The sequence below is a fragment of the Ascaphus truei genome, chromosome 3 (assembly GCF_040206685.1).
Source record: "Ascaphus truei isolate aAscTru1 chromosome 3, aAscTru1.hap1, whole genome shotgun sequence".
NCBI lineage: Eukaryota > Metazoa > Chordata > Amphibia > Anura > Ascaphidae > Ascaphus > Ascaphus truei.
In genome coordinates, this window is record NC_134485.1 from 65,121,298 (window position 1) to 65,148,005 (window position 26,708).

A 26,708-nucleotide genomic window follows, 5' to 3' on the forward strand; every position below is an offset into this window, starting at 1 on the left:
TTGTGGTCTTGGAAAAAATCTCATCTCTCAGTGACAAGCGTACCAAAAATATAATTGCAAGTATTTATTGTGATTTTACAATGTAAAGGACAGAGTACACCAACAACAAAACACATACACCATGGATTTAATGTCTTTAGAAAAACATTTGCATGGTGAGCCCAGCGACACACGCTTGATACATACAACTCATGTATGTTATTGGTGTCAAAGCTGAAAGTGACCGTACATCGAATGACCCTTGAAAAAAGATCTTTATATAGTCACAACCCTGTCGGCCCTTTACATGAAACGTGAGCTGGAAATAAGCATCTGTCCCCTTTTCCCCAGGAACTTTAGAGAAAACTTGGCTTCTCCCAATAAGTGCATTTTGACAGCTGCATTTCTGCTATGTAATAAATTAAAGTTAGTACCATTACTCTCTTATAACGCTAAACTTCCATGTATTTGATGTAAATACGAGCCGTTTTAAAAGCCATCCCTACCTTTCTGTTCCTGTCGCTTACATACAATAAACTATTTTTTAAATGGTGCCTAAAGGGGTAGAGCTTCTTGAAAGGATTATTCTCCTGTTTGGAGTGTGGCATTATCACTATTTTGTATTACTGCACCGACACACTTTATTCGAGCAAATACCCAGTATGTACCTGGCAGATACCTGGAATGCGCCGCTCCTCACCTCTGACAAGCCCCGTTGCGTTTGCCTTCCCAGCCTGGGTTCATGCCTGGCTGACGGGCGGCTGATCTGTTAAATGATAATGATTAGGATTTAATAGGCTGCAATGCTTCGCGTGTCTACCAGATGGCATAAATTCATGAATTGTAATGCAGTATATATATATATATATATATATATATATATATACTGTGCAGTATTGCAGCCAGCGGGAATAAAATGCTTCAATCCCTGCCTGGAAAATACCTCAATGCACTCGGGCAGAAAACAGTCACAAACCTCAATACACCCGGGCCTACCCGAATTCGTGGGACTAGCCGAGCTCGAATAAAGTGTGTCGCCAGTGTATAGCACTACAAGCGATAAGCATGGCCTGTAATGGAGAACCATGTGTCTCCACTTAATGTATTCTGTGTATTCAGAAACTACAGCCCTGTCAAAGACCAAATATACCATTGAAGAGTTCGGTGTGGAATAAGAACCACATCTTAAAGCTTTTCCGTGCAAATCAATGCCACGTATACATTCCTCCATGAAATCACAAGTAATTTTAATTTAATAGGCCTAATGTGTTCTTCACAAGCATGTTCACAAGGATAATGATACAGTTTATTCTCATCTCCTATTAGGAAAGGTGCTTATGTCCAGACCGCTCATAGAAAAACTTGAACAGCACCGATTCCTCTTGTGCTGCCTCCTCCTCCATATCACCCTGCACGTGGCTCTCGACAAGCGTGTAATGAAATGAAGCTCAGCTGCCACTGAGAGAATCATTAATCATGCTGTGCCAGGGCCAGCTGAGGCCCTCCTAATATAAAGTGGCCCCACAGCTTGCTGGACAGGCGGGGGGAAGGGGGAGATGAATATTTACAAGGTGTGCCCAGCTGGGGACAATTAAAATGAGATTCTCTAGGAAGAGCATATCAGTGCTGCATTATTCTTACCAGCACAGGACAAATGAAGTGTTTGGGGAACAGCACCTATAGACTGAATGAAGAGAGAAAAACAACGGCCCGGTGGGTCAAAGCACCAGCTCCAATTAATCAGTCTGAACAAAAATATTTTGTTAGAATATGTAAAATAATCCCTGCGTGGTTCATTAATGAGTGCACCAATGTGTATTGTCTCAGATTGCACTCCTGGAATTGCTTCAGCACTCGCTTATCTGAAGAACGTTCTATAGAATAACTGAGCTATTGTACAAAAGAAAACAAAGAAAATATCAAAAGGTGGTGTTACTCCAGTATATGGATTCAATTTAGTGCAAAGGCTTTTCAACACTTCTAAGGGAACTCCTCTCCACCCCGCAGCCAGTCACTGTTTTAGGGATAACCAAGCAATACTTTATTGATAGGTAATCTACCCAAAGTGACTTCTCAAGTTAATTCCTTGCCAATTCCTAAAATAACTAGGGTTTCAAAGGAGGGGGATGAAAAGCACAGAATGTGGTATTATGTATTTAAAACAGGATTCATGCTTCAAAATGTAATTTACGTGTATGTTTGCAGAAGCCACAAAGTGGCTGGTGTGCACTGTGCGCTTATTGGGTACTTTTATTTTCTGTTATCGGTCACATATAAATGATTATAGTAGCCATGCTAGCTCACTGAACCATGAAAATGGACCATTAAAAACTAGCTGGTTTTAGATAGCCCCTAACCACGTTTCACACCTTCAGTGACAAAGGGGTTTGCAATTCACTGTCATTTGTGAAGAAATCAGGTTAACCTACATTTTACTGCTGTATATGTGAAGTGTAAACCTTGAAATTACATCTCGATTCTGTAGCAAACATACAATTATAAGTCAAATCACCGGAAGAAGCCGTGGGAACACACGCATTGGGGCGGATCTTAGGCCTCGGACATGGTAAAAAATACCGCGCTGACTCTCATGCTGTCCTGCTCAAGCAGGAGCTTCTTTGTGTCCTGGCATGAGCGTCAGCGAACGCGCTTGAGGCGGGTGGGAGGTGGTGCGGGAGGCGGGGCTAGCGCGCCATGTCACCAACGTCACTGAGTGCCATTGGCTTTTGCCGGTCACGTGACCGGCCCTCCGCTTCTCTCAGCACGAAAACTAAAATCAATGCGTCTCCTGCAATTCCGCACGCCTCAGCACGCCTGCGGAAGCGCCTGCTAAAGCCACACACATACCAGATGCAGGAGGTAAGTGTGCTGGCTCAGCGCGGCCATTTTTTTACCATGTCCGAGGCCTTAGACTCGTCCCCTCTGACACATATAACAGCGTTCATGCTTTCACCTTATCCCAAACAAACAGCTCTGTTAGCGCCGGACCGTGGCAAATAACTTTTTCAACCAAATGACTGAGCCTCATATATGCTGCTTATACTGAAGGATATCTCCATGCCTCTTTGTCCTGTGGTGGCATCGTTGATCTTTGCAGTATTTTATACACCGGACAATGTGTTCTTATTGTATTCTGTGTATAAGTATATATTTTTATTTATACAAATGTTTTACCAGGAAGTAAAACATTGAGTGTTATCTCTCGTTTTCAAGTATGTCGGGCACAGAGTTATAACAATACATGGTTACATTAAAAGAACAGAGGTTATACAGTGAATTCACAGACATTTCATGGGCAGATAGTTGGAAAATTGGGTACAGGGGATAAAGAGCTGGTGAGTTTCATATTGAAATAGAGAAGCTTTAACATCACCAAGCGGCAGCAAATGGGTCACACCCTTTGGCTGCGCCACAGGCTGTCCGCCTTTAGGGCGACACAGATATCTGTCCAAGCATTCTGTTTATGAGCTAAATCAAGAGTTTATTTCTAAGATGCCTGCACGTACCCTTCATATTGTTAACCGGCCGGTCCAGGTGTCTGTGGAGGTACTTTCCCTCGCAAAAACCTTATACTTTTGGGATAATATTTTGAGTACTACATTGCATCCTTATGCTTTTTGTGATTGCTACATTGGTTGAGCGACACGTCTGTAGGCGGTGTATTTTTTATCACTGTGCCACTGAGAGGACGTTAGTTTTTAATAAGTGTTTTTTATTTAGTCTGGCAAATAAACTTTTTGTAATATATTTTTGTTGGTATACCCAGAGTGCTCATCATTGGAGGGTCTTTCTTTTTTCCTAATACATTTTATATACCTCACAGCCCCATTGGAGTTGATACTATGGGTATTGACTCTATGGTATTAGTATTTCTCTGTTTATTGCTGCATTCAATTAAAATCAGCTTTCACTCCTAACAACTAAACATATCCCGTGAGCACATTCGCATGTGTCTGACAGGTCTGCAACCCTGCTGGTCATTATCTCCTAGCATACAGCGCTTCCACTGCAGCCAGGGATTCTGGGACATGACATGCAAATGAGCAAACAGTGTCACTTTTTACTTTATGTCCACTTTAACATGGACCTCTCTAAGCATATGCCTGTCGTATGACACAGCTTTTCAGCACAGCCTGGGTTAAAGAAGTGCATAGCCAGTAACCCTCCTCACAGACAGCTATTTCGACCTTTTGGGTCTCTTTAGTGTAAGGTTCATTATACTGCCTTTGCTCCAAACAAGCAAACGACTGTAGAGGAAGGAGGGGGTTGGCCCGGTATTAAAGGGGTTGCACCCCATATGGCCACCCCTCACCTCACCAGGGAGACAAGGGGTTAACTGGACTGCGGTCCAGGAATGTGGTTTGCACCTTGTTATATCATGAAAATGTATGTTTCTCTGTTCCCATGTTTTATTATAATGTCAGTGTCTGCACCACACACACACACTGGGATCCATCCGGGAGGGCAATGGTTAATAGTTGTATAGTGATTATAGCCCTTTATTTAATTTTCCCGCCTTTTCAGGCACCATTTTGCAGGGTCCCATAGGCCGCCATTGAAGCTCCATTCATTTCAATGGCGGATCTAGCTGTTTTGGACATGTTTCCCTTGAAGACCAGCAGGTGGCGTCTGAGAGGAGGAGCGGCGGTTTCCCACTGTAAGTCAATGGGCTCATTGACTTCAATGGAGATTCCTCGACGGCGCTTTCCAGGAACGAGTTGGCAGCCGTCCAAACCGCAAAACCGCAAAGCGGACACAATGTCTGAAAAAGAGCTTTGATCACTGATTAGTCAAGTTCAACGCTAAGTGGCGTGGGAATCTTAGGTTCTAGGGCACCCAGAAATAAAATTATTTTTGCCCCTAGTTCCTAGGCCTCCCCTCAATCGACCACCACCGGGTCCCCGAATCCAGGACCCCCGGAAAGGGTTGTGCTGGCAGAGCAGGTCGCGCCATAGGTTTCAATGGCGGCGGCAGAAGCAGCACAAGAAAACGGCTAAGTCCGCAACCCTACAAATCATAAGCCCATATCTCCAGTTCTGGAGGGTCCAGAGGGCCAGGGTTTGGGGTACCTGTAGTCACTGCTCCGGCATGGCTGCAGAACCATCCTTGACCCTCTCTGACCAACCCGACGGAGTATGGACCACCTTAAAGGTTCGGGAGTTTTTCCCATAGACTTCAATGGCGGCCGGTTCCCATTGACCGGCTATGGCGGAGAAACCCCATAGGCTTCAACGGCGGCGATGCCCCGTTGAAAGTCTATGGCGGCGGATTCCCATAGCCGCCAATGGCGGCGGTTTACCACTGACAGTCTATGGCCGCGAAGCCCGTTGTTTTCAATGGGGATTTAGTGAAAAACCGTGATTTCATTTACAGCGGAGAATTTTGTATTAAAATAGGAAACAGTTTAAGTAGTATTTGTGTATCTCCGGTTCCGAAGGTCGCAGCGGGCTGAAACTTGGACCATATGGTGTCACAGTTCCGGCATTGAGATCTGGGCAGTTTGGACCCGCTGGACCCAACGGAACCGGATATTTTAAAATGTTTGTGTTTCACCTTTAATATTGTATTCTAAGGCGGGGATAAAAACCCGCGAAGATTCCTTTACACAAAGGGAAGCAGATGGTCTGGGGGGCGACCCAATGTCTAGAAACTAAGTACTGATCAAAAGATTTTGCCACCCTCACTGTTTACCTGAGGGCGGAGAAGCATCAAACTGGAGTGGTTTGTAAGTGTCATATCTTACACTTACAAACAAGGAAGATCCTGCCAGATATTCCATTTGGTAGACTGGCCGGCGTCCCTGATTTAAATGTGGGGCTACAGAAATGAGACCCTCAGGGTCCCAGTGCGCATGGGCTAACTAGCTGGGGGGCATGGGTTAAACCGTGTTCCCACGTTAAAGATTGGACACAGATAATTGTTATCCAATAGCCTGTACTCAATGTTAAGAATAGGGTTACAAAGATATATAAACTGTGGTCAACCCTGTATTCATTGTCTTCGAATACCATCTTGATTGTTACCTGATTGCTGGAGAATTGCTATCTGATACTTCTAATCCCCCAACTCTAAGTAAGTGTTACCTTCTTGCCTGTTAATTGTACTATATTGCTGTGTTCACCTATTTAAGGAATAAATATACTTTATTATATCTAAGCCTCGTTCAGTTCAACCCAGTTATTTGGTGTATATTAGATCTCGTCATAGTTACCGTGACACCGACATGCTATGAGGGCTGTTTATTAAACATACCATACAGACTTCATTTAGCCCAATAGTGACCTGGCATTTGCATCAACTGTAACACTTTATTTGCAAAGCTTGATGCATCTGATCAAAGTATCAAGATGAGGTTACAGCAAACTCTGAACCAGGCGTATAACATGTTGCATAAAATAATAAGAAAATGACAAGAAATAGAAATTAATATATATATATATTATATATATATATATATATATATATATATATATATATGGGCAGCAAGGTATACCCTCCACTATAGCTCCTAGTGCTCCATACCTCACATTCATGATGGGCAAAAGCTATAAAATTCAGCGTAGGTGCTGTGCCTATATAACAAAGTTGTGTCCATCTAGAATCCAGTTTTTCTGGCTTGATAAATTGACGCTCTCTATAATTGTCATGTTACGGGCTTCTCTTGAAATAAATGTATTTGTTAGTCCATAGAAATCGCTCCTACAATTTGCTGGACCAATTGTCATTTCACCTACATCGGACACCAACAAGATCCCTGGAGAAATCAAACACGAATGAACGGACAAATAATGGGCCAAGCCCCGTTCATACTTCTCCAACAGACCAGAGATACAGGTAACCCAACTGGCCTCAACCTCCTGCTCCTCCTATCCCCCTATCTCTTTTGTAGTTTCTGTACACAATGTTCAGTCAAATCCCTACCAATTATGATTGGAAGCTCATTTTCTGGGAAAGTCATTCTACCGTCGTCCCTCTGACCAATATTCATGATGCATATCCTCTTTTTAAATGTATTATTAAATTGCAGACTTCTGTATTTTACCTTACAATAACAGAGCTGTGATGTCTGCAGCAAAGTTAATCTCTTCAGTGATGGAGGAGCAGGGAACTCATGGCATAGTAATGCGGCGTTACAGGTCTGAAGAGCATAGGAATAATATGCGGGTGCCACTGAACACAGCTTAAAATAGCATAGGCACAGGTTAAGCTGGAAGATCTAAACTTCAAAAGAGCTAAAGGAGGAATGGGATACAAAGCACTCAGGCAACTATGGGAAGGAAAAAGGGATTTTACTCTATAACAGGGCTGCTCAACTCTAGTCCTCAAGCCTCCCACCCCACCCCCACAGATCAGGTTTTCAGGATATCCCAGCTTCAGCACAGGCGGCTCGATCTCAGGAAGTCGAAGACTGAGCCTCTGATTGAGCCATTTGTGTTGAACAGGGACTGACAGCCACCTGTGCTGAAGCAGGGATATCCAGAAAGCCTAACCTGTTGGGGGGGGGGGGGGAGGGGGGGGGACGACAACAACTGGAGGAAAAAAAGCTGAAAAGAAGTTTAAAAGCTGGTTGTGACAGGGCCTTAGCTCTTGTCTAAATAGAGTTCGAAATAGGAAGCCTGTATCTAGCTGATGGGTCCAGCAGGGAGCCTGTCAGGTAGAAACGCTTCCTGTGTAAACTGCAGGGGATATCTTGAGCACATGGGGACTGTGTTTCCAGAAGAGATTCCCAGGAACAGTTGTCTTGAGCACAGAATTCATTTATAAAATGTTTTACCTGGAAGTAATACATTGAGTTACCTCTCGTTTTCAAGTATGTCCTGGGCATAGTTATGATGACAAATAATACATGATTACAAATACCTGTACATAGTTACATAAGTGAACAGGGTATACATTAAATACAAGACATTGCATGCACAGTTAGAGATAATATATATTATAGGCAGAGTGCAATTTATACTTACCACATAGAACGCATGGGCCAGTTGCAGGAACTTCCGGGTATGTCACATGGGTCGGGTGATTAACCCATGACCCGTGACGCACACCCGTTCGTTCACGTAGCCACGTCGCATAGTCAGTAACCTGGGGCAGCGTCAGGCGCAAGGGGGTGGGAGAAACACTGCTCGTGTGTAAATTAAACACTCCCACAGCCAGTGCCTCCCACTCCGTAGAGAAAACAACGCATCACGTTCTATAGGCGTTATATTGACGACCTCATCTTTATTTGGCAAGGGGACACACACTCTCTTCTTTTGTTCACAGAGTATTTAAACAATAATGAATTTAATTTGAAATTCACTTCAAATCACAACGTTCACCATATTCACTTTTTAGATTTCTTTCTTTCTGTTAATATGCACAAAAATATTATCACAACGGTGTATCGCAAAGAAAATTCACGAAACACATTTTTGCGAGCTGACAGCTGCCACCCCAAATCCTTGATTAAAGGAATACCAAAAAGCCAACTTATTAGGTTGAGAAGGATTTGTACAAATGATGAGGACTTTGTAAGGCAATCTAAGGATCTGATGGAGCGTTTTGAATCTAGAGGTTATTTGAGAGATGATCTTAATAAAACTTTCAGGTAAGTGAGCAATTTAGACAGATCTGCTTTATTGAATAAAGTAAAAAACAACAAGATAGCTAAACAACCCATACATTCTCCATATTTTGTTACTCAACATCATCAATCTAAAAAAATCAGAGAAACCATTCATAAACATTGGGGAGTGTTAGCAGCAGATCCTTTGTTACATTCTGTATATGAGGAGGGACCAAAGATAGTATTCAGCAGGGCAAAAACAATTGCCAATCATGTATCGGGGCAGTTTGTTCTCTTCAGAAAAAGCACCAGTCAAGAAATTGCCTAAGGGCAACTATGCATGCTCCAAATGCAAAATTTGCAAACATATAGATAACACAAAAGAATTCTTTTCCTTTAAAACTGGTAAAAAATACTATATGAAATCGTTTATCAATTGTGACACCACTTATGTGGTTTACCTGTTAAGTTGCGGTTGCGGGAAACAATACATAGGGAGGACTATTAGGAATTTGAAAGTTCGTATACTCGAACACCTAAGACTGATAATAAAAAAATATTTAAGTCATCCCGTATCCCAACATTTTAGCCATTGCAGTATGGGTGATTCAAGTAATATGTTTGTCCAGGGTATTGAACATGTACTTAGTCCCATCCGAGGTGGCAACAGATTAAGTATTCTCAACAGAAGAGAACTCTATTAGATATTTACTTTACACACGCGTATCCCATATGGTCTGAATTCAGACTGGGATATTGGGTCTCTTCTGCTGGATACTTAATTCTGTGCCATATTAATTATGTAAGCGTACTATGAGTGTGACAGAAGACGCAGAGTGATATTGTTTATATTGTTAGACTTAGGCAAATGTATAGATCATATGTCTCTGAGAGATATACTAACAATTTAAATTATATAAAACAAGGTCTCTTTTCATTATCTCTCTGGGTACTGGAGCTAGATTATGTGGTATTATTCTATGTGTAAGTTTATTCATTTCACAATATATGTGTGCTCCAGTTATACCCTTACAATACAGTACAACTAACAATGAGGATCTCGATAATCTGATATCATAGGTTATCACTAATTGTTTTTAACCTTTTTTTAAACTATTCATAGATTCCCTCATCGAGAGTGTTTTTACAATTTGTTTTAATAAAGTTTTTTTTTGTTTTTGATGTATGTACACCACGGGACGCATAGGGCCATGTTGCTTAGTTACACCTAGCGTTCTGACCTCGTTGGTCACGTGTCGATCGACGGAGTGACGTCATGCGTTGTTTTCTCTACGGAGTGGGAGGCACTGGCTGCGGGAGTGTTTAGTTTACACACGAGCAGTGTTTCTCCCACCCCCTTGCGCCTGACGCTGCCCCAGGTTACTGACTATGTGACGTGGCTACGTGAACGAACGGGTGTGCGTCACGGGTCATGGGTTAATCACCCGACCCATGTGACATACCCGGAAGTTCCTGCAACTGGCCCATGCGTTCTATGTGGTAAGTATAAATTGCACTCTGCAGTTTATAGTTGTATTCACCTTGATAAAGGACTGTAGAGGTCCGAAACACGTAGGTGTGTTTGTTACTTTGTTCTGACCCATTAAATAGCTTTTATTTTGGTATGTACTCCTGTTGGTTTCATTGCTGTATTTACAGCTGGATATAGTGCTTCGTTTTTTCCTCCTTCGTTTTCTGCATCAAGATTCCCTGTTAACGGACGCACATTCAACCCTGAAAAAGGACACTGGATACATTGGACTTGCTGTTTATTGTGGATGAAGATTCCCAAGTGAGTTTATTCCATGTTGTCCATGCCTATATGTCTGTTCTAAGGATGTTTCATCTACCGGTCACCTGCAGGTGTTATTGATACTTTCCTTACTACCAGGCTTTGTGGGATAGTATTTTTACCGGGCTGCATCCTAGAGACATCTTATTATATCAATTATTAAGGGTTGTCTTCCATTTTATACATCATTTTTGCTATACGGTTTGTCTTGAGAGCACCACACACATTTTTTTCTTCCTGTAAAATATGATGGTACATGTATTTGTAACCATGTATTTGTCATCATAACTCTGTGCCCAGGACATACTTGAAAACGAGAGGTAACTCTCAATGTATTACTTCCTGGTAAAATATTTTATAAATAAATAAATGTTGCAGCTTACAGGCAGTATAGACAGCTTATCAACCAAGGGAATTGTAACTACTCCAAGGAGTGGCCGGGGGCAAGCATCTGCCCCCGACTGTATTGTTAACGGGATGGGTGGGTGTTAATTTCGTCGCAGACCGGGAGCAGAATGGAAGATTCGGCTCTCGGCTGCCTCTTAAGGCTTCCCTTGGCCTGCCCCCCCCCCCTCCCCCAGGGGTCGCGACAGCGGCCAAGAGGTCCTAGCGAGGTGAGGGGGCTTGCCCCCTGGTCATGGGCATCCCTCGCCTAATTGGCTGGAGGGATTGTTGTCTGTGTATTAGTCCTCTACTAAAGCAAACGCATGGAGTCAAATCACACCGGATATTTGAACAGCCAGTTTGACTTTTGCCAATTTTATAACCTTAAATACTAGGCCAATTTCCCTTGCACCAAAATCTGTTCGGTGGTGCCAATCTGGATCCAGTTGGTCGTGATATTCACTCGTGGTCTGTCATTCTATGCTCAGTATTGCCCATTTTATGTTATTTATATACTTCTCTTATATTTAAAGAATCGACTTTTAATTATTTGCATACTATTTGGAAATATCCTCATCAATTGCCTCCTGCCAAAGCTTCTCCACTCCAAGTGAACTCAACCACCATAGGGAGTAAAGATGTGATAAATCGGAGTAGCTGTGGAATTGCAGGCGTAGAGGTTGAAGCAATGTGGTCTGACTTCTTAGTGTATTGCTTACATTGATTTATGAACTTTGACTATTTTAACTGAGCATTCTGTTTTTCTACAGAGCAGTCCATGGCGATGGAGGTTACAGGAAGGATTTTGTTACAAAGGTCTTGACCTCTATGAAGAGGTATGCATTTAGTTGCTTTTGGGTAATAACAAAAGGTTAAAAGTGTTTATACAAAACCACAAGCTTCCCCCCCCCCTCTTCAGAGTTCCCGCTTATGTTTTTAATAAGGAAAAGACAGCCTCTAGGGAGGGAAGTGGAGCACAGCGCAGGGACAAATAGCAGGAACCAGCACACCATAGGTTAAAAACTACTTTATTGAGCGACAAGGGGAGACACCATAAAAGGAGCAACCACTCACTCTGACGCGTTTCGGGCTAAGCCCTTTGTCAAAGAGCTTAGCCCGAAACGCGTCAGAGTGGGTGGTTGCTCCTTTTATGGTGTCTCCCCTTGTCGCTCAATAAAGTAGTTTTTAACCTATGGTGTGCTGGTTCCTGCTATTTGTCCCTGCGCTGTGCTCCACCTCCCTCCCTAGAGGCTGTCTTTTCCTGATCTTCAATCAAGCTGGATGCACGACTTACACGGAGTTCCTGCTGTTCGGTTTCACTCTACACAAACAGTGAGTGGACTGTGGTATTACTTGGCTGGCTTCTGACTGTGTCATCTATATGTTCTGTGACCTTATCTGAGTGTGGTTGGTTAAAAGGGGACCGTCTGCCATTGGTATTTGTGTTCCCCAAGTACCCTATAAATCCCACTCTAGGATTTAAGCCATTATTGGCGGTCACGTGTTTATGAACCATAGATTGGGATGACAACCCATGTCCTTTTTTCTGGAGCAGTTTCGTTCAAAATTGTATACCCAGGATCAAGATTATTGATGTCCGTTACCTTTGGGACTTATTATATGATATACCTGCAGAATATTTCTGTTGCACCATGATTTGACTCCATGTCCTCTCTTTGTCATATGTTTTTAATAAAAAATCATAAGGAGCAAAGTACATTAACCTCTGCTGTTTCCCCTCCCCATCATGCTATACTTTGCTCCTCCGGCACCCCGCTACTCATTGACCCTTCTCTTTCCTTATTGGCTTGTTCTGCCAACAGCTAAGTGACCTGAAGTAAATTTCCAAGGGCATTGTGACTTGGAGTTGTAATTGAAGCCAGATACCAGCCTGTGACAATTGGCCCTTGTTTTATAAAGCTGGGTGCACCGGACAGATACACAGGGCAGAATAGCACAATCATAGCCCTGAAACTTGTAATCACCTTACAAATCACACAATCTTGTCATGAAGATTTTTTCCATCCACTAGGCACATCTTAACCGGCATTTAAAAAAAAATTGTTACTTAAAAGGTTTATTATTTTTATTATTTTAATTCTAGACAGTATTATTCATTTACTCTGCTTCAGAAAGCAGACGAGACAGGTCTTCTGTTCTGCAAACACACGACCAATGCTATAATGATGGACCATGTTAAACTAAGATTTTAATTTTAATGTAGGGGTGTGTTTTAGTGCAGGGGGTATAGCTGTGTACTGTCAGAGGTAGGGTTGCCAGGTGGCTTGTCCAAAAATACTGAACAAAATGGTGAAAGGTGAGACATGCGCGAGAATCGTTGGTGAGGAAGAACGTGATTTATAAATAACCTGACTGTTAAGTAATTGTTTCTAAATTTCACTCCAAGTATTCACCAATTTGCACCACTTTATATTCTGTTTCGTAAAAAAATCTGGGATGGGGTCTTGGGAGGTAATGCCCTTCCGAGGATTTTTTTAAGGAAATAGAACATGAAATAGTTCAAATTGATGCAAATTGGTGCATGCTTGGAGTGAAATTTAGAACAAATGAGGTAATGGTCAGATCATTTATAAATAACTGACCTGCAGTCATACAGGCCCATGGCGAGCAATAATGATCTTAATGCTGCTCCCACAAATTCCAGGATTGTCGCACCCCTCCTCATCCTCTAACCCTCCCACCCACTCCCCTCATCCTCCCCATCCCTTCATCCTCTTTCATCCCCCCATTTTCATCCTCCTCCCTTCATCCTCTCTTAAAACACACCTCCTTAACAAAGCATATGAGTAACTCCGTGGCTGATATTATACAACTCTTACATAAACCTTGACCCCTTGCAGACCCACTTGCCAGAACACCTTCCTACTACTGTCTCTGTACATTCTTCCTACCTTCCAATTATATTGTGAGCTCTTCAGAGCAGGGACTCCTCTTCCCAAGTGTCACTTTTATGTCTGAAGCGGGGCTCCTCTCTATCTGCCGTTACTGAACCCTTTCTATTCCTCCCTCTCTTGCTTTTCCCTCCTTTGAGGCTCACACTGTCCAGATCTTCTCTCCTCGTCCACATGTCAGTCATCTATCGCCCACCTACTCATCGCACTTCTGCCTCTAACTTTGAATCCTGGCTTTCTTTCCCTCCTCTGACTCCCCTGTTCTCCTTGGGGACTTCAACTGCCACATTGATGACCCCTCTCTTCCTTGGGCTTCCAGCTTTCTCTCTCTAACCTCTTCTTTTGGCATTCAACAGTGGACTGCAGCCAGCACCCACAAGAATGGTCATTACCTAGACCTGGTTTTCACTAAAACGTTTCTCTCTCAGATTTCTCAATTTCCCCCTTTCCTCTCTATGATCATCACCTCATCTCATTTTCTCTCTCTCACACTTTTCCCCATCTCCACCGCCATTTATCCCTCATTTCTGCAGAGACCTGCACTCTATTAACCTACCAGCTTTTGATTCCATTTTATGCTCCTCCCTCTCCTCTCTCAGTTCTGCTCCAGACCCTGACAACCTGGTCAGGAACTACAACTTTGCCCTATCCTCCTCTCTTGATTTACATGCCCCGCTTTCTCTCTGTTCTCGCCCTTCTAAACCCAGACCCCTGGCTAAATTCCCACATGTGCATGCTGCGTTCCTGAACTCGTTCCTCTGAACGCCTCTGGAGGAAATCTCACACTCTTGCAGACTTCCTTCAATACAAATGTATGCTATCCTGTTTCAACTCTGCCCTCTCTCATGCTAAACAAGCCTACTTTCCTCCACTAATCAACACGCACAAGTCTAACCCACGCGGACTCTTCTCTGTCTTCGACTCCCTACTCAGACCACCCTCTGTTGCCTATTTCAAGGAAAAGGTGGACTCCATATATCAGGTCATCCCCTATGTAGCCTCCTCTCATCCTACACCTAACTCGCCTCCTTCGACTATTTTTCCACGGTCACAGTGAGAATGTGTCGTTGCGGATCTCTTCTCCCTCTACCACCTGCCCCCTTGACCCCATTCCCTCATCTTCTAAAACCTCTTGCTCCTAATATAATCCCTACGCTCACACATTTTTAACTCCTCCCTCTACTCTGGTACCTTTCCCTCCTTCAAACATGGAACAGTTATACCATTACTCAAAATCAGCAAGCTTAACCCTACCTGTCTTTCTAACTATCGTCCTGTCTCCCTCCTGCCTTTTACCTCTAAACTCTTTGAAAGTCTTGTATTCTCTCACCAACAATAATGTGGAAAGAGGTAGTAGGGCCAGGTTTTGGAAGAAATATGAGGATCTCCAATTTTTGCCATGTTAAGTTTAAGCCGACGGAGGGCCATCCAGGATGATATCGCACAGAGACATTCAGAAACTTTAGGCTGTACAGCAGGTGTAAGGTCAGGGGTTGAAAAGTAAATTTGTGTGTTATCAGCATAGAGGTGATATTTGAACCCAAGAGATGTGATTAGGTCATCTAGAGAGAGTTTGCTGTTTTTGAGTAATGGTATAACTGTTGCCTGTTTGACGGAGGAGGGAAAGGTACCAGACTAGAGAGAGGAGTTAAAAATGTGTGCGAGTGTAGGGATTATACAGTAGGGCACCGCTCATACAGCGGGTTCAGTTCCAGGCCGCTGCTGTAAAGCGGAAATCGCCGTAAAGCGGGGCCCTACTGTACCGTACCTTTAAAAACTGAGATGCAAAACCGACTGTTTCGCTGACAAATGGCATCTGACAAGGAGTTGCGCACGCGCTAAAACTGTTGCTTAGTGACAGCTGGATACTCAGCTGCTGAGCGCGTCATGCTGAAAATTGCTGGAAAAACGTTACAGGCGCCGGACCTAATGAATATGGGTATACATTGGGAAACGCTGTATGAGCGGAACGCCGTAAAGCGGAGCGCTGTAAAGCTGGGCCCTACTGTAGTAGGAGCAAGAGGTTTTAGGAGATGGGAGGGAATGGGGTCAAGAGGGCAAGAGGTAGAGGGAATAGAGGAGACCAGCAATGATACATTCACCTCTGTGACAGTGGGTAAAGAGTCGAGGAAGGCAGGAGGAGAGTTAGGAAGAGGTGTAGGATGGGAGGATACAGAGGCTATGTCATGACGTATGGATTTCACCTTTTCCTTGAAATTGTTAGCAAAGGTGAGATGGAGCAAGAAAAATAGACAGCAGAGGATGGTCCGAGTAGGGAGTCAAAGACAGAGAAGAGTCGGCGTAGGTTAGACTTGTGCGTGTTTATTGTGTCTTTTCTGTGCCACTGCCTTTGTCCCTTTCTTGCTCCATTTGGGAAATAATAAAGTGTGAGAGCAGGAGACAGTCAAAGCTTCCGGTAGTTTACCGGATTGTGGTGGCAACTGTGGAATTTCTTGATTTTCTGAAATGTCACATTTTATTAGTGCTTGCGATTCGGGAGGGTGATGGCAAGCATGACCTGATAAGCAAAGGACCAAAGAGCAAAAGATGAATGGTACTATCATTATAACGGGTCTGGCAAGTTCGGTTAGACATTGCAAACATGAGATTAATTAAGCAGTAATATCTAGTTCTAAGGGAGCTTTCCAGGAAGGATTAATGATGTGATAGGGAAATACATGAAATAATTAAAAGCTACAAAAATAAAAAGAATAGAGCCCCATACTGTAACTGCTACTTCCTGCTTGAGATTCGATATAGGACACAGCTCATTAATATAGAGACACTTTCAGCCCAATTAAATGTCTCAAAAGTCAATCAAAGCAGTTGGAATAAAACTCATGGATTATAAACTGGTCTGCAAGAAGTGAAATGTCCCCACATTAGGTTCACCCAGTACTAAACACAAAGATCAATATAGAAACTCCTCCAAGCCTCTTTAGTTTGGAAGAAACTTAAGCAGCCGTTAACGTTTTAAGGGAAAAATTGCCTCAAATAAAAATGAATAAACTGTATGGCCAGACATTATCTCCATACAATTAATTTAAGAATGCAAATAAATGCTGCACCCTACTACTGAAACTGTCTCGGTCTCGATGTCTGCCAAGCACCTTCTCCAACTTCAAAAACCATCGAAAACACCTGTTCAACAAAGTGTTTAAGTAGTCATGGATGACCACTTCTCATTAAACAGTAGTATATTCTCATCCACACTAACTCGAAGTTACTCCTTTCTGTCACTCTCCCCACATGTTGATTAAAATGTAAGTAATTCAGGTCAAGGACTCCTTTATGCTAGTATACCTCAACCCCCTTATAACCCTGTGCTTGGGGTCCAAAGAATCACATCGCGTTATAAGCGGATCGCGTTAGAAATAATGTACAATTGTATGCATTGTGCAATAAAGTATTTAAGTTACCAATAATCGTGCTGTAAAGTATTCATAAATATGCAAATTGGGAGCCACGCCTGCATCGCGTTATAAGCGGATTCGCGTTGTAACGGATCACGTTATAACGGGGTTGAACTGTATTATCTTTAAGTCTATATGTACTTATCCCATCTGTTTCATTATATTCCCTGTATTGTAATATTCGTAACATTTACAAAGCGCTGCTCACATGGTTGGTTCATGAAATTCAAATACATGCTGTTTACATAGTACTGTTCTTTTACATATTCCTCTTAGCGTGAGGAAGGCCTACGTACTTCTCGGAGATGTACTTGACAACAGCAAAAATAAGATTAAGTAAACACTGATATTCTTAAAAAGTTATTTTGGGCATCTGCGACGTGATCAGGCCTGGGAACTTTCCTATTTAACCCATGATGGGGAACATGCTATGCACTCAGACAAGGTGGCATTAGGCGACATGGTGGGAAAATTGACTAGATAGATGGGTTTTGGATAAAGGGCATTGGGTTTATACATGGATTCTGAAAAAAAATTATAAAAATGATCAGAAATGTAATAATCGTAACACCCAGAAAAAAATATAATGGAAATAGAAGTTTCAAAAGTTAATGTTATCCTCTTTTCCATTAGAATTAGCCTAACCTGTCCTATAAGATCAATTTCCAGCATACCATGAATACAGGGCTGGCTTGATGGCGATTCCATCGGTGCCCCTGCACCGAGCCCCGGGCTTACAGAGGCCCCACGCTCTTCCACACAAAGATTAAACTGATAGTCAGGGGAAAGTGCCTTGTTAAGGGCCTCGTACCTGATCCGCGGCACCTCCTCCTACAGCGTCCCGACATCATGGCGCCGCGTTGCCATGACGTTGTGGCATCATGTGACGCCGCGACACCATACAGACCGCCGACTTGAAAATATGACCTAAAACGTATTGTCCATGTTTGCATCCGCACCCACTTCGCTCTAACAAAATCTTTTTATTTTTGCAGGAAGTCCGACATCCATGTGTGAGCCACATTTAATTCCTATGGACGGGAGTTTTGTACTAGGCGATTCAAGATGTTTCACACCACATGAGGCATGATTTAAATAAAATCAATCAATGGAGATGTTGATTTGTATGGACCAGGAGGGAAAAACAGACTATAAAGGGTGACAGCTAATGATGGATAAGAAATGGTTAACGTCACATTCATCATAAAAGGTTAACACGCTAACCAACGGTAGCAATGCTGGGTATCCAGTTCTCTTTAGGTACTGTAGCAAGCTGCAGACCAGTCGATCCTAGGAAACAGTCATGATCAACCACACTTTGTCCTTAACTGAAAGCCTAACCAACTTTTTTCCCCTCTTTAAGGAGTACTGACTGACCCTCAACAGATGTAGCCAACATTATTGCACCTGTTCTCGCACAATGACGCATTTCCACTGGTGCAAGCTGTACTGCATTATCCTGAGATTTTCAATTTAATGGAGCCGTGAGTTGGCGCGCCAAATCTCATGATTTAGTGACAACAGCACATTAACAGGAAAATAACGTTGACTACATATGTATCCACCAATGTTCCCAGCAATCCTGTTGTATCGCAATGTGTTTGTCTCTCTTTCCTTATCACACGTGTATGACTGTATATAGAAGACTATAGTGCGTCATCTTTCTGAATTACATCCTGGGCTGTCCCAGACGTGAGTTTCAGTTAAATCCTAATATTCACACACACCGATACATTTTTGGGAAATCCCATTTTATTATTAGATTAAATGTCACAGTGGGTGTCTGGAACGAACGGTCAAAAAGGCTAGTATGTAACACCGCCGGAAGAAGAGATCAGTGTATCTCAAAAGCTCGCACAAATAACAGCATTTAGTTAGCCACAGAACGGTATCATCTATTCGTGTGTGTATATATGTATATATCTATCTCTATCTGCATATATACATATCTCTGTTTCAACAACCAAGAATCAATATTTCTATTCATTTATAGCACCATATTGCATGTCAGAAACAATTCAAAATTAATATTTCCTTTGTTAATTCCACATTAATTTTAACAAACTTGCATCAATAATGCTATACAACTACAACAATGATGAACGGCCACAATCTGTTACATAGAAGAATAGTGCCTGTGATGACCCACTCACACTGATGAGACCCCAAAAATTGAAACAGCTGTCTGTGAGTAGGGTTACTGGCTATGCACTTCTTTAACCCAGGCTGTGCTGAAAAGCTGTGTCATGAGGCAAGCATATGCTTATAGGTGTCCATGTTGAAATGGATAAGAAGCAAAAGGTGAGATAGACTGAGCGCTCATTTGCATGTAATTTCCCAGAATTCCTTGCTGCAGTGCAAGTAGTGTATGCTAAGAGATAATGGGGAAAAGCAGGGCTACAGACCTGTCTGAGACATGCAAATGTACCAACAAGTGATATTTGTGTGTGTTGTACGATATACCAAAATGATTTAATGCTGTAGTCTGTAGAATATTTTATTTTAAAAATAAAAGCTAAAATGTCCTGTATCCTACCCAATTTATAGATTTCAATATATAATTTGTCTTAAATTACTAATAGTGGCTCAAAGTAAAATGCTTTTACCGATGGTTCTTTTGTGTGTGGAGAAATCTCCTGGGTTTCGCAGAACATGCAGAAACCCCCCTGCTCTACATAATGTACTCTGAATGGTCAGACCCATACGGGTAGAAACATAGGTTAACATATTAACCCATCCTTTATTAATAGGGTTGGAAGATCTTTCCATTCTTATGAACACCATACACGCCTGGCTTGACCCAAGTTCAGGGGGAGGAGATAATTATATAGGATATGAGGGGCCTTGCAAAGGGGACCAGTAACTAACATAATATCGCCATTGAGGGAAGGAAGGAATTAACTGCAATCCATTCCTGCTTTCTCCCTAAAGACCTTAAAGCAGAAGGGAAACAGAGCAAAAACCCAAGGTTGAGGAGTAATGCGAAACATAGCAATTACAGCTCGCATCACACATTACATCACATAGCACTCATTGCAAAACATGTACATTCAGCACCAAGGTGAATCCCAAGGCAGCACTAAAGCTTTCTGGGGCAAACGTTCTCAGAAGTTGAAAAACAGACTTTTCACATGTTGATACTGTTCTCAGAATACCACTTGCACTAACTGGGTCCTCCATACAGTATGATGGAAACAAGATGAAAACATGCACCAGCCTTTAGTTTTCAAGTTAGACAAGCGATGTCGTAACCCCCCATCGCTACCAAAGAGGCCCGCCACACACTGCAGACTGAACAGTCACAAAGGCACCGCCAGCATCACAATATTTGATTATTAGGAGATACAGGCGACGCGTCTATAAAAGAGCTTAACAAAATAACACACTGCAGTAGATGAGCAACGTAACATGTCAAAAGACTAAAGTTAAAAAAGGATTGCAAGATAAAGGGAGCAAAGGTAAGAGTATGTTTATTGCAGGTTTCTAAAGCAGAAATTGTAGGGCGATGTTGACTAGTGAGTGAGATATGAAGATTGGAATCTAGCAAGGGAGAAAGGCTAAAGAAAGGACTGTACGCGTATAAATGCAGTGTTGTGAGCAACTAGCACATAGTTTCAATATACAAAGCCTGAAAGGGGAATTCTGAATTTGTAGGAAGATAAGTATTAAGAGCAGAAAGGTATTTTATAGAGCGCGTATAAGGGAGATAACCCCACTGTGCAAAAGGCCTCGGGCATGGTCAGCGCGTGCTGCTGCTCGAAACTGAGCCCCTGCAGCCGCAATGAGAGCGGCTTTAGCAGGGGCTCGCGCACGCTTCCGCACGCTTGCGGAAGCGTGTGTTTCACAGAGTTTTTAAATTTGGCGCTCGCCGGAGCGCAGGGCCGGTCACGTGAGCGATTCGCCCAATAAGGGCGAACCAGCTCCGTGACGTCACTGGCCCGCCCCCGTCCCCTGACGGCGCGCTGTGTAAGGCCAGGGAAAGCACCACTTTCCCTGAGCCTCAGCGCGCCTCCGCACTGTTTGGGGCACTATGTCCCAGGCCTAAGAAAGCACTACAGGTAGTCCTCGTTATCCAACGTTTCACTTTACAACGAATGGCATATCCAACGCTTTACAATGCAACCCTATGGGTTGTTTTGAGACACCGGAATGCGTTATCCGACGCCTGAATGCGTTATCCAACTCTCACCGCCACTGACATACACATGGGACCCACTTTACAACGGTTTCACTATCCAACGCTACTTCCAGAACGGATTCCGTTGGATAACCAAGGGCTGCCTGTACATGCGGTCTGGATTTTTTTTTTTTTAATATGTGATGTTTACCAAAAAAGTGTCACGGGTACAAAATATACACAAAAAAGGAGTTGCTTCCTCTGGTCCTTTACCTGGATCTGTCCCTTGCCCATGATTTTGTCCACAATCTCATTGTTATCCTTGTTGAGCTTGCTTTTGTCGTAGCATTTCTCGTAGCAGAGAATCCGCAGGTACTGGGAACCCTCCAGCTCAATCTCAAACTCCTGTGGAGGTGAAAGAGAAAGTGACCGAGGATATATAAAGACCTTCAATATGTTGAAGTATGAGATACCATGAGAAGTTCAGCTCTTGAGAAGAGGTAAATATTTAGGACCATATTTACTAAATGGTGCTATTCCTGTGCCGAAAGACATCTTGGGCCAGGAGGCATCTTCTGGCACAGTATTACTTGGTAAATAAGGCCCTTAATGCTCAGTGTAAGGTTTGCCAAGACATGTGTAATTGATAATGGTATTTAATAGCAGGTTTTATGTTTTACAATATAGAAATAAGGAATGGTTAACAATAATGTATCCATCAACCCTCTGGGTTCCAGCGGGGCAGCAGTACTTGAGTGCCACGGCAATCCGGCAAAGCACGGCCACGTGACCGTGGCGTCCCTTAACCCAGAAGAAGAGCCCTACTCCTTAATTTCCGTGCAATACAGATCGGGTCTGGTTCTCCATAGAAACACAGGACGTGATCTCCCCTACAAAACGAGCACTCTGTGGGCATGACGTAACCCCTGGAGTGCCGGACCCCATGACCTAGTGGGTACTTGGGGCACCCAAAGAGGTAAACGAAAACAGGGAAATAATTTTATTTTGCGGGGTTACAATAATAATGGATTAATTGATCCGCACTATGCCGTAAAATTAATCGTTGCAGAGAATCACGAAAATTGTTCTCTAAATGCATAGGCCAATCAGTATATTATTTATGACTGAGGGGGCCTGTAAAATGTCCTTATTTCTCTTTCTTCGATTAACCCAGCACCACAGTACTCAGCATTCTGGTCTCATCACAGAAAAAGAAACGTTTATTTTGAAGATAAATACTCGCATACAAAAATAGTACAAAATGGCGGCGACGATCCAATAAGTCATAATATTCTTAAAGACGGTTGCATAGTTTTCTGTATCTGAGTGGAATCCTTGTATCTGATCTTAGTATCATGATGTTGATGCTTCTCTCCATCTCGGTGTTAACTCTTTCACATACCTCTGTCCTCCTGGTGTAATCCCTCTGCACTCCCTCTAGCTAACCCCTGCTAGATATTCATCCAGATAATATCCCTTAGTCAGCTCTTGCCATCACTAATTCTATTACCAGATAAGGTCCTATAGTTCAAACTGATGTCATATCAGCAGGCTTCGACAAATTATAAAAAATGCTACTCGCTAGACAAAAAAAGGGACTCGCACCCCCGATTTCCCCCCCACTGTACAACTGAGCGTATACTTTAATATGTATAATACACACACTGAAATATATATACACACACAATGAAATTATATATATCTACCTCTCTCGAGATAGATATAGATATATATACATCACCCCAACCTGCACATTGCATCTCCGCTCTCCCTTCCTGCACATCACATCTCTCCCCCCTGCCCCCCCTCCTTAGCTGTATTTGCTTTTATTGCTTACCTCATTCCAGTCAGGCTCTGAGGTGTCTCGGAAGACCCTAGTTTTGGCTTTACTAACAAAATAACCAAATGAGTCCACTTCTAGTGTGCAGTACAGATCTGTTGGGAGAAAGACAGGCCAGTCAGAAAATAAGCGCCACAAAGAGGAATGTCCACCATCCACATAAAACATGACCACCAGCCTGGGGACGAGGAACAGAAAATGCAAGAGTGAAGCACATATATAAACCGGACAACGGGATGGCAACTAGCACTTCTAGTACCACCAGGGCAGACAAAAAAATGCAAATTATATTCCGAGGTGCAAATAAATACTGATTTTTATAAATGTATGATCTCAAATATTATATTAAAGCTGCAAAACCCTCATGCATTTTTTTTTTTAATTGACCAGAAAGTGGGAAAAACCCCAAAAAAGGTAATCTTACATTACATAGTAAATTATAAATGCTTAGCTCTCAGATTGCTAGCAATACCATGGATTAAAAGCACCAACATATCCCAGGTGTGTACACTGGACTCTAAGGCCTCGGACATGGTGCCGCAGACCGTGCGGACGCGCAAACAGACTGCCTTAAGGCAGTGTTCGCGCCTATGCGGCGTGCGGGCGAAAGTGGGAGGTGGCGCACGCTGCGTGAGAAATCAATTCAACTGATTTCTCACCGGGACAGGGCGGTCACGTGAGCGGTTCGCCCAATAAGAGCGAACCAGCTCTGTGACGTCCCAGGGAAACTCTGCGCGCCTCCGCACGGGAGAAGGCACCATGGCCCCAGCCTAAGATAACACTAGAAGTAATATTTTCCAAAAGGCTGAATCACACATAGAAGTGGAATTATTCTTAGTGTTATACAATAATTCAGTTTCTTACAGTCCCTCCATGACAATACAAACGAACAGGGATTAAGTCCCGACCAGTTGGGATGGGGGTAGGACAAAAACTTTTTTAACGAATCAGACTACGAGCAGTTATCTCCATCTATCCGAGCAATTGAAAGAAAGTAGACAGCATGACAGACAAAAAAAGTTTTTGTCCTACCCCATAGGAGGGAGTAGAGAGAAGAAGATAAAACGCTATTTAAGACTAGACTCATTTATGTCATTGTCATGATATGTGGTTGACCAGACTACCAGGGATCGTCAATCACCAGACAGAGCGCAAGAGTTAAATAAACTGGAGTTCATTAATCCGAAACCAACAGTTAAACCACACAATACAGAACACAGCAAAAGCTTACCAAACAGGGAATATAGGGGGACTCCTAGCTTTGTAGGTGGAGGGCACTGCCGGAGCTAGCTTACCCTCATTGTCTCTGCCTTGATCAGTCCGAACTCCAGTAACCAGGAGTGACTGCCCCAGGGTCTACAGTTCTTGCTACCGGTAGTCTCAAGACAGAGACCACCCAAGAACAAATCTGGAGCTGTGAGCGGAGGCAGATTTTATATTTTCCCAGCCTCCATCTGAAACATGGAAGACTGGGTGCAAGTCAGGAGCGATGAGGGTAGAGGACAAAGTTCCAGCTTTGGAGTAAGTACTCTCCCAGCTGGCGGATGCGTCCCACCCAAACTCCCATAACACTCCACCTGGCCTTACACAAAGGCCAGCCCTGACTCATTATGTGCCTCTGCCAATTGTTGCTAGCCCAGGCACATAATGAGTTAGACAAAAAAAAGTGCATTTACATAAAAAGGATACATAATGACATCACTTAACATACTATGAACAGGGTGGAGGTCATTTTATCCCCCCAAGGTGGCTCAGTTAACCTTGCTTTGGGAAGTCATCTGACAGGCAAGGGGACTCAGCTGGCTGGACTCTTATATTGTAGCTTGCCACACTGCCCCTACCGCCACAGTCATGTTAATAGATATGAAAACCTAAAAGCCACACATTTGACATCCTTACAGCCCCTCAAGAAGTGCTGATGTTAAAGGCTTTAGAATCATAATAACCAAGGCCTGGGACATAGACAGTTTGCCCGTGCGGAGGCGCGCTGAGGCTCAGGGAAAGCGGTGCTTTCCCTGGCCTTTGACAGCGCGCCATCCGTGGGCGTGTCGGGGGCGGGCCAGTGACGTCACGGAGCTGGTTCGCCCTCATTGGGCGAACCACTCACGTGACCGGCCCTGCGCTCCGGCAAGCGGGAAAATCTGAAAACTTGGTGAGACACACGCTTCCGCATGCGTGCGCGAGCCCCTGCTAAAGCCGCTCTCATTGCGGCTGCAGGGGCTCAGTGCCGAGTGTGAGCGCGGCTCAGCACTGCTCAGCCTTGCTCACACTACTATGTCCCAGGCCTAAGGCATTTAACCACAAGTTATTTATTTATTAAACCGCTCTATAATAGGCAAATACATGGCAACCTTTGCATTGTAGTGCTGAACAGTGATATATCTGTGGCTCTACTTAACCCTTTCCCTGACAAAAAAGACAGGCAGCTCCTGAGGGTTCACGGTCGATCCCCCAGTGTAGGGGCTCCATTAGAGTGGTGTACATCAGCATCTACAAAACAAGCAATAATCACACGACAATCGCTGGACGTCATAAAACCGGCTAAAGTGCCGGCCCTCATGATATTCAGGCGTCATGAGAGCAGCCAAAGGGGTTAACCCCTTCAGTGCCATATAGCCATCCAGCATACGTTTTATAGGGTGGCACCCTGAAGGCCCTTATGACGTACATCCTCGAGTATTGCTCGTGTTCTGGGTGTTCTACATCAGTACTCCATAGGAGCGCCCACAGAGAACTAAAAGGAAGAGGACACTCCCCTTCCTTTAACATCACCGGAAGGAGGAAGCAATAGCATGATCGCTCAGGAAAACCATCATGTGCTTGCTAATGCCAGAGAAGTCGTGGTCAACTATATAGCTCTTTATTTTTACAGAATGGGAACTTTGGAGTCCTCTGCAGCTGAACCAAGCTATTCCTAGTTCCAGGGACCCCAACCAGTTCCCAAGTGAATTACCTTTTTTGGGTGGCGATAAAATTAAAGTTTTGTCAAAAAGGAAGCCGCTCTAAAGATGTCAATAAGAATTCTCAGTTGAAGTCAGCCCAAATGGTCGCTTCAGAGTTCACAGAATTCCCCCTTAGTGCTCGTTATGAAGGGCTGAAGGAACGGCTCAGCGAGTGAAGGCACCGACTCTGAAAACAATGACCGACTGAAGCAGGGGAGCCCGGGTTCACATACTGGTCACCTTGGTCAAATCACTTTGCCTCAGGCACCCAAAAAAAAAAAAAAAGAGGACTATATTGTAATTGTCAAGCACTTTGTGTCTCATTGGGAGAAAAGCGCTACATGAAATAAAGTTATTATTATTCTATTCATCTCAAGCACTAAAGAGGTTTAATGATCGTCAGCCCACCTCTGATGACCCCTGGTCTGTGTTTCATCCTTTAGAGACATCTCACTGATTAAGCAGGGCTCTTTATCTGACAGTTTGAGGAATCTCTTTGCTGCACATGAAAGAGCGTCCCAACTGAACAGGTCAGGCCTCCTGAGCCGCTTTTGATCAAACATACATATTTTTTTTTTTTTAACAAGGCTAGAGAGGGCTGTGTGTCTGCACTGCAGAGACTGACTCACCCTGTCTGGTGTAAAAAAAACAAACACATCCCAAACCCAACCACTAGATGTGTCTGTATTGGTGGGAAGGGATTTCTTAGGGACCAAACTAACCTTCATTTTGCAAATAATGTGCAGGTTCAGCACTCGACTGCAAACTCATCTTCTGCAGC

The 26,708-nt window shown here is 43.4% G+C and overlaps 1 protein-coding gene across 5 annotated transcripts in view; it reads right to left on the minus strand.

Moving 5' to 3' along the window:
• Positions 1-26,708, minus strand: part of ABR (ABR activator of RhoGEF and GTPase) — a 229,914-nt gene that overhangs the window by 52,408 nt on the left and 150,798 nt on the right. For all 5 annotated transcript variants that reach the window (XM_075594180.1, XM_075594183.1, XM_075594181.1 and 2 more), the window contains 2 exons: positions 22,983-23,080; positions 21,419-21,550 (listed from right to left, as the gene is read on the minus strand). In XM_075594180.1, the coding sequence (XP_075450295.1) occupies positions 21,419-21,550; positions 22,983-23,080 (230 nt within the window). The remainder of the gene's footprint in view (positions 1-21,418; positions 21,551-22,982; positions 23,081-26,708) is intronic.